The 9,447-nt window shown below is 38.6% G+C and overlaps 1 protein-coding gene across 1 annotated transcript in view; it reads right to left on the bottom strand.

The window, feature by feature from the left end:
- Positions 1–6,175: 6,175 nt before the first annotated feature.
- LOC121396432 (ATP-binding cassette sub-family G member 4-like) overlaps positions 6,176–9,447 on the bottom strand; it is a 52,695-nt gene continuing 49,423 nt past the window's right edge. Inside the window, exon 15 of the mRNA XM_041571328.1 lies at positions 6,176–8,950. Within this exon, the coding sequence (XP_041427262.1) occupies positions 8,725–8,950 (226 nt within the window). The 3' untranslated portion in view covers positions 6,176–8,724. The remainder of the gene's footprint in view (positions 8,951–9,447) is intronic.

The raw sequence follows: 9,447 nt of genomic DNA, 5'->3' as shown, positions 1-9,447 counted from the left end.
ATCTAAGACCGAGACATTTTGTGCATACTGCTACTGAAAAATGCCTTACCCTTTAAACAAAAAGCTGTTTAGAGCTTTCTGAATACAGCTTTCCATGTAAGAGATCCCAAACTTGTATTAAAAAAAACATTCCATTTTGGCAAATTTACAATTGTATATTAGCAGAAACTGCCATAATAGTTGAACACTCTCCATAGGTCATTTCTCATAGATCATTACTTAGATCATATTGTTTAAATGAAGCTGAAGGGTAATTCCTTATTGGGAAAAGCAATCTGATTGCCCCATCTCATACACAAATGCAAACCTACAGAGAAGGAATGTTTTGCATACAAGTAACCCCCCCCCACACCACCACCAACTTTGTACCATTTATCATAAGAGTGAAAAGAAATAGTTCCTAATTATAAATAGCTTCCCTTTAAGAGCCATTAGCTGTTCTGTTGACTAACCAGATTAGATATAGCTCTGCAAATATTGTAGCTACAATTAAACTGTTTAAATATTAACGACAGAAAACCACACCTCCACAAGAACAGACTTGTTTGCTCTGAGCATCTTCCAGGTTTAGCTGACAACCTGTTTATTCAATAGCTCAGTTGCCTGAGAAAGTGGATGTACAGTGGCTTTCCTGATTGCAATCTACCTCATTCTACCATTTACTGATAATGGGTTGTATACAGTGCTGATGGCGTCTGTTCGTCACTGTATGTGCTTGCATTAAAACATACAGCAGAGCTGAAAAAAGGTCACCAATGCAGTTTTTGTACCCAGGGATGCAGGAGAATTTTGACGAAAGAAAAACATTAGCAGAGGAGCAGCCTATGTCTTATTTTTGAATTAATAATTCTAAAATCATAATCATAGGTCTGCTGCAATTATATAATTTTTCTTTGAACATCACAGTATTCTTTTTTGAACCAGATGAGCATTAATTGCTATCTACTGATTGGTTGCTATGGTTTACTACAGCAACTTTATATTAAACCCCATGTTTCTGGGAGTACAGCCCTCCTAAACATGGTAATTGTTATAGAATTGTAACACAAAAAGAAGCTAATGAACATGTTTAGGCATAAATAGGATATAGTTTGACAGCACAGCTTGTTTTCAGGAAATTTTGTTGCCTTAGTTATTTCCAGCTCAGCTGGTGGGTAACAGAATCACCTCTCATTCATTGATTAGTGATCAACTTATTATTGGTGAGAACTTCATTTTGGATGAAACACTGTTGCATCGCTTTAGTACCATTAGCAACTTCCCCTGTGGTTATCCAGTCTACCCTCTAATGCTTGAATTCTATGTATTTTCAGGGTGGTTCTCTTCCCATTATCAAGTTTGGTAGGAACCCCAAAAGCCAGTTGGTGGTTTTAACTTTTTACTGATCGCTTAAGCATTTAAAGCAGATAAGTACTGTGACCACTAGAGGGAGTACTTGTACTCTGCTTCCTCAGTTACAGGTTATAATAAGAAAGCTATTTCAGTCAGGTTTCATCCCATCCTCAATTCGACCAGTGCAAAATAGAGCAGCCCAAGAGGGAGAAGTACACAAAATTAAAACCATGTGCCTAGATAAGTACTTGAGTCTGCATCAGGATCCAACTCACAGGATCTGAAGTTGGCCTCTGCCATTGGTTTCCCAGAGCCACCCATAACAGATGAAACCACTGTGCACTTAAGGGGTGTCATTCTCCTAGGGATGTAGCGAACGTCGGAAAAAAAGTTCGCGAACATATTCGCGAACTTGCGCAAAAATGCGAGCGGTTCGCGAACGGTTCGCGAACCCCATAGACTTCAATGGGAAGGCGAACTTTAACATCTAAAAAAAAAATTTCTGGCCAGAAAAATGATTTTAAAGTTGTTTAAAGGGTGCAACGACCTGGACAGTGGCATGCCAGAGGGGGATCAAGGGCAAAAATGTATCTGAAAAATCTGCCTGTGTGTGCTTGGAAGAGATAGTGTAGGGGGAGAGCTGTTAGTGATTTCAGGGACAGATGATAGTAAGTTTGCTGGCTAGTAATCAAGTGGTTTTTCTAGAGACGATAATATTATCAATATTTAGACAAAATGTGAACAAGGTCACACAGCTAGATGGCGGGTTGAAGAAAACAGTGTGCAAATAATGCCTACAAGGTCAACGTATACACTACTACAGCGGTGGATACGGATTACGTAAAATATATTATGGCTGCTTGAAAAAAGTCACTCCGGTGTTTTTTCTGGAGACGGTAATATTATGGATATTTAGACAGAATGTGAACAAGGTCACACAGCTAGATGGCGGGTTGAAGAAAACAGTGTGCAAATAATGCCTACAGGGCAAATAATGCCTAAAAGGTCAACTTATACACTACTACAGCGGTAGTAAAATAAAAAAAAGTAAAATAAAAAAAAATGAATATTAAAAAAAAAAATTAAAGTTGGTGCTGCTGAACTACTAGGAGCAGCAGATTAGCACACCAGTCCCACTCCCCAACACTGCTAGACTAATAGCACTGGGCTCTTATAGTAGTAGTAGTAGTAGTAGTAAAACAACAAAAAAATAAATAAAAGCAGTCCTTACAAGGACTACTGTTATTGCAGCAGTCAGCAGATGAGATCAGAAGCAGGACAGCTGCCCACAGCAGCTACATACAGAGCACTGCAGTAGAAGGTAGATTACTAGCCAGCAAAGCTACCTAAGCTTAAATGTCCCTCAAACCCCTGCAGACTTCTGTCCCTCCAATAACAGAGCAGTATCAAAACGATTACTAGCCAGCAAACTTTCAACTGTCCCTGAAATCACTAACAGGCAGCAGCTCTCTCCCTACACTATCTCTTCAGCACACACAGGCAGAGTGAAAAAACGCTGCAGGGCTTCGGTTTTTATAGGGAAGGGGAGTGGTCCAGGGGAGAGCTTCCTGATTGGCTGCCATGTACCTGCTGGTCTGGGGTGAGAGGGCAAAAAAAAGCGCCAACAATGGCGAACCCAAAATGGCGAACGTCGCGCGACGTTCGCGAACTTCCGGCGAGCGCGAACACCCGATGTTCGCGCGAACAAGTTCGCCGGCGAACAGTTCGCGACATCTCTAATTCTCACTGTAGAAAGGTCAGGATCCTGCAGTTAGATAACAAGTCCTGGGTAAATGCTTCATTTTGGAACTCATACAAAAAGAAAAGAAAGTCCATGAGGTCAGAAAGTGGTAGTCAGTGAAGACTAGAGTGCAACAAGTGCTTCTTCACTGTCCTTCGACTCTAATAAATTTGAATGTACTCAAAACTCGAATGGGAGGTTATTTGTAAAAAAAACTCTCTAAGACTGGAGCGACAGTCCATTCACTCAAATACATTTAGCTTTGTGTCTAAAGGTCACCAAAGTTAAGATATTTCTCTCCTTAACAATCGATTTTTATGCCACCCTACAAATCTGTCAAATTATCGCGAGGTTAGTGGGCACCGAACTATCATGCATCAAGCGATGTGTCGTCTGACATCAGTCAGAAAGTCAGTCGGGTAGGTTTGAGAATTTTCATTGGTCACAGTTAGTGATGGACAAATATATTCGGAAGACGCGAATTTGCAATGAATCTCCACATTTCACAGCCAGCGAATAAATGTGCGACACTGTGGTGAAAATTCGCAGGTGAAAAATCCGTCACATCAAAAAAATTTGGGCTTGTGTCAGATTATTCGGACGCCCGTTGACTTTAATGCATTTGGACTAAATAGGCGCGCATATAAAAGTTCTTGTGTCAAAATTATTTTGCTGGCCATTGACTTCCATGTGTTTCGCAAATTTTTTGCCGTTAAGGGAATTTCACGGTAAATGGGACAAAATCGTCCATCACTAGTCACAGTAAAATTTATCGATTGTCCAATTGTTTGCAGGGTCAAGCAGACAGCTATCCACAGTTTACCTAGCTTCATCTAGACCAGCGCTGTCCAACTTCTGTGGTACAGAGGGCCGGAATTTTTCTAGCCTACATGGTGGAGGGCCAATAATGGAAGCCAGCATTGACAAGTCCCTGTTTTTAAACCATGCCCACTTTAAACCACACCCGTGTTACCACAAGACCATTTCCACATTAATGGTGGTAGTACACCAAAAAAAACAAATGGTTGGTGCTCACTTCAGAGATATCACTTATCACTAATATGTGAAAAAATTTAAATCCATATGCCTCCTCCTACCCTGTGGGTAACACAGCACCCCCACCCCCAGCACACGATTAAACACCTTAGGGGACCCTAACAATAATTTTCAAATGCTAACAAACCCCCAGAACAAATGCCAGGCTTATGTTCCACAGGCAGAGCAATGCACACACAGCCAGAGTATACAGTAGCACACACAAGGAGCATAGGGCAGGCAGAGTATGACACACACACACACACAGGGAGCATAGAATAGGCAGAGTATGGCCCACACAAGGAACATAGGTCAGACAGAGTATGGCATGCACAAGGAGCATAAGACAAGCAGAATATGGCACACCCAGGAAGCATGGGCCAGGCAAAGTATGACACATACAGGGAGCATAGGGCAGGCAGAGTATGGCACACACAAGGAGCATAGGACAGGCAGAATTTGGCACACCCAGGAAGCATGGGGTAGGCAGAGTATGGCAAACCCGGGGAGCATATGGCATGCAGAGTATGGCACATGCAAGGAGCATAGGACAGGCAGAGTATGGCACACACAAGGAGCATATGACAAGCAGAATATAGCACACCCAGGAAGCATGGGTCAGGCAAAGTATGACACACACAGGGAGCATAGGGCAGGCAGAGTATGGTACACATCTGGAGTATGCAGTGCAGTTTTGGACTCCAGTCCTTAAGAGGGATTTAAATGAGCTGGAGAGAGTGCAGAGACGTGCAACTAAATTGGTTAGAAGGATGGAAGACTTAAATTATGAGGGTAGACTGTTAAGGTTGGGGTTGTTTTCTCTGGAAAAAAGGCGCTTGCGAGGGGACATGATTACACTTTGCAAGTACATTAGAGGACATTATAGACAAATAGCAGGGGACCTTTTTACCCATAAAGTGGATCACTGTACCAGAGGCCACCACTTTAGACTAGAAGAAAAGAAATTTCATCTGAAGCAACGTAGGGGGTTCTGGGTATATAGAATTTATGTGAAAGTAGGGAGGGGTGTGTGTATGGATGCTGAGTTTTCATTTGGAGGGGTTCAACTTGATGGACTTTGTTTTTTTTTTCAATCCAATTTAACTATGTAACTATGTAACTATGAACAATAGAGGTGTTACATGTGTGAACAATGCAGGGGGATTACATGTGTGAACAATACAGGGGATTACAGTCTGAATTTGAGGTTTAAGGGCAGAGACACATGGGAAGAGACACAGCAGACAGACTGCCATGTGAGGGGCCCCACAAGGGGGGTCGCGGACCGCGGGCTGCCAGTTGGACAGCCATGTACATTTAAACGATTGTTTCAAAATAAGCTTGGTTTTATGATAACGAAAACACCTTTTAATAATCTTAACATCAATGGCCACCTTTAGTCATCTAATGAATATTCTGCCTGTACCCTGAATGGATTACAATAACCATCTAGTCAAGAAATAGGAATTTGGGGCCACACAACTGAGGAAGGTGTTAGGCTTATAGCCACTTTTATTTTACAATAAGGCAAGTGCACAATGTTTTGAGGCAAAGAACCTTCTTCAGTATTATAATTACCATCTATGCATTTGTTATGAGTAGAGATGGGCAACTCTGACCCGTTTCCACCAAATACAAATGCAAATCAATGAATCATTTGATTGTGACATCAATCAAATTTTTTTTTAACCACAAAACAATTTTTTAACTGTTCGTTAGAGTATATGGATTTTTATTTGCAGTAAAACTCAGTGAAATATTTCGCTCATCCCTAGTTATAAGCAATTTTATCCATAGTAATGTTATCCTTCGTAAACGTAAAACTCAGTATTGTAACACTTTTGTGGGTCTGGATGGCTTTTTCTGTCCTCGCTATGTAAAAACAATGGTCCACATATGATATGCAATAGAATCCACAATGCTGTACATTGTATTATTTGTCTTCTGTAGTACCAATGTAGGTAAACAGTGCTTGTTATTTGCATGCAAAGAAGGCTAAACAACTTATAAGATTGTAAATTGCACATATCTGAACATAGGCTGGGTTCAATAAATAGGATGACAATGTTAAAATTAAAAGGGTCTTATGAAGCATATGTTTTTATTAAAATATTGTTACAGCAATGAATAAATAAAATAAATGGCTCCCTTTATAACTAACAAAGCAGATTAGCAATACCAGATTCCATAAAAATATACAGTGTCCTATAATATTGTACATGAAACTGTTAATGATGTTTCTTCTCTATAGTATGAAACGAAGAAACCCCTAGGCATTGTTTGCATATGATGACTTGTTTCAGGCCTTGATGTGTTTAATACAAAAACACAAAATATTGAATAAGTGCATGATGGATTATCCTGTGCTGAAACAACCATGCATTAAGTATATTCTTATAGGCAAAGTAGTCTTTAGAGCACATACATGAAGTAATCTACAAGCTTACATGCATGGCATTATGTGATCATGTCTGATATAAAATAGTATTTAGACAAATAAATAAACAGTAAAGGGCACCTTAGAATGTGAGTACAGTGATTGTCATGCTCTGTGCTTGCTGTAAATCAAGACTCTCATTCAGTAAGAAATCCATGAACCCACTGAATACCTATGTGCTCACAAAAACACTATAAAATCTGTTTTTTAGGTACACAGTTTCTACTCTGTAGGAACATGCTTTATTTTACAGATAGACAGCAGAGATATATATATGCACACATCTTGGAGAAGCAGCAGACAATTCATTTTTAGGAGGAGTATGTGTCAGATGCTTTAGCTGAATACAAGAGTCCTCTGCACTCAACCCATTATCAATATATTTAAGACAGCGACATTTTGTGCATACTGCTACTAAAAAATGCCTTACCCTTTAAAGATGCTTTAGCTGAGTCAGTTTTAAAAGCAAATCAAAATGCTATGTAATGTAATGTTGCAATAATATTGCAAATATCTGTGAAACAGAAATTGCATTAACTATGCATGCATTATTGGGGTGAAAACAAGCAGTTATGCTAAGTGAAGTAGAAATTATTTTAAGGAAGACATTTTAGCAGCATTGTTTCCTATATATATGCTCACATATTGCAGCATGTACTTTATATTGCTCTATAATCATGTAAATTATGAGGTAACCTTGTTAATATTAATGGTCTTATTTATCAAAAATTTAATTAGTGAGGCTTTATAAAGTCAATACACACACATCGCCTTGACTTCAAGTTAAAAGTTAATTTTAGGGCAAACTGTTCCTTTAAATAAAAATGCAAATATGGCAAAATGTTGGATGAAGGAGGCTGATTTTTCAATGTAATGTATGTAGGTAGAATTTTATTAAAGTCACAAGACGATCTTATTGATACAGTGTAGTATGATAATTGCCTAGTAAGCAGTGAAGGTGGGCAAATGAACATCACATTCTTTAGGCCTACATATAGGAATAAGGCCTGAGAAATAACAGTTGTTATACCAACACATCCATGGGATGTGATTTGAATAATGTACCTTGTGGGTATTAAGAAGGAAATGCTCCAGCATTTGATCTCAAGTATATTATATCCTTGGCGATTAATCTCTGCAATTTTCTGGCCATGTTTAATGCCCAGATCCTTCATATTGACCACAGTGCACTAGCAAAAAAAGTAATACTGATATCTTGTATATATTGTCTATGAATGTGTTTTCTTTGTATGATACCACTTATGTTGAAAGGTTCTAACAGCCATAAAATTGCAGTACTCAGAATAAGTCAACAGAAAAGACATAAACACACATCTGCTAAAACAAAATGACAGCCATGTGGTTTCAATATGCAGTTCAAACTTCAGGCAAATTTTCAAGACTAAAATATGGCCACTTTCTTTTTGAACAAGAATAATTCAGCCAACAAATTCACATACATTTACAATGGATAGGGATAACAGACGACGTGCTACTTTTTTCTTAGGTAATACTACAGAAATTCCAGGGAAGGACTATAATATTTTAGCAGCAGATGAATATATACGTTTACATCTGGAGAAGCCTGAACCAGTGAGGAAGATAAGAGATACCGACTGGCCATAGCAGGACTGGTCAAGAGAAGGCTGTGTCTGTGGAATGCAGTTTATTGTTCTTAGTGCACAGCCAATAGAAGAACCATTCTGGAGAGAGGACAATGTTTTTAACCTCCTTGGTGCATCAACAATGATCTTCAAAAAATTGTCAGAATAAGACTTAAAGGAGTAATAGTTTTCAGATTGCTTATACTGTTGAAATAATCAGTTTCCTGTCTGTTGAGGAGGAAGAAACAGAACACAACTAACAGTCAGGAAATAATACTATTCATATACATATGAATACAATGGCAATAATAAAAAAGTGGAAGCAAAAAAGACATAGAAATTATGTGCAAAAGTGGTATCTGTGCAAATTTAAGACACTGATAGAAGAAGTAGAGGCAATGGAGCAAGAGAAAAAAAGGACCAGAAGAGGATGAGGCTTTTGTCCAGCTATGCATTGGTAAATGTATTGTGAGAGTTTTTGCTATCAGCACATTTTATAATCCATATTTTGGATGTACCTGACCATGAAAACTTTTGGAAACTCATTCATTTGTGAGGTTTTCCTCTTCCATTGTTTACCTCTCAGATTTAACCCTATAGCGTAATACTAGATAAGCAAGGAGACGAAGTCCAAGAAAGAAGCCTCCCAAAACTAAGAAGTCCACATATAGCTTGGCATCCTCAACATCTAACTCTTGCAGGACCTGTTGAGGTAGCTGAAAAGTGCAGGATAACTCACGACATTGCAGAGGGGCACGATCCATGCCATAGATTGCCAAGATGACTCCTTCAAATCCATACCTGTATGGAGATAAGAATATATATATATATATATATATATATATAATATTAGGGGGGGTGTTTATTAAAACTCGATTTTTTCCGATTATTAAGATAAAAAAAATTCAACCAAACTCCCATCCACGATCTGGCTTAATTTATTGACAATTTCGAATTGAAGATTATCTGTGTGAGAAAAGTCTCAACAAAATCGTGTGACAATTTGAATCCTGAAACTTTTTGGAATTGTTGAACCCAAAAACTCTAATTTGTCGGAATATCAAACAAAAACCTGTGTGAAACAGCCAACAACTTTGAACAATCATGAAGGCAGAAAACATGTTCCATTTGTTAAAAGGACCATCTGCCATTGCCATTTACATGACTGTGACAGGTTTTAGCTGGAGTATTTTCAGATTCTAATTTTTAGCAGCTTTGGAGTACAGTATAATAAATCTCGAAAAATTAAAAGTTTTTGTTCCTCAAAAATTCTGACCAAACAAATTCAAGGCTTCATA

This window comes from Xenopus laevis, chromosome 7S (assembly GCF_017654675.1).
Source record: "Xenopus laevis strain J_2021 chromosome 7S, Xenopus_laevis_v10.1, whole genome shotgun sequence".
Classification (NCBI taxonomy): Eukaryota; Metazoa; Chordata; class Amphibia; order Anura; family Pipidae; genus Xenopus; species Xenopus laevis.
Note: the sequence above shows the minus strand (reverse complement) of the source record. Positions and strands in the feature narration are given on the sequence as shown.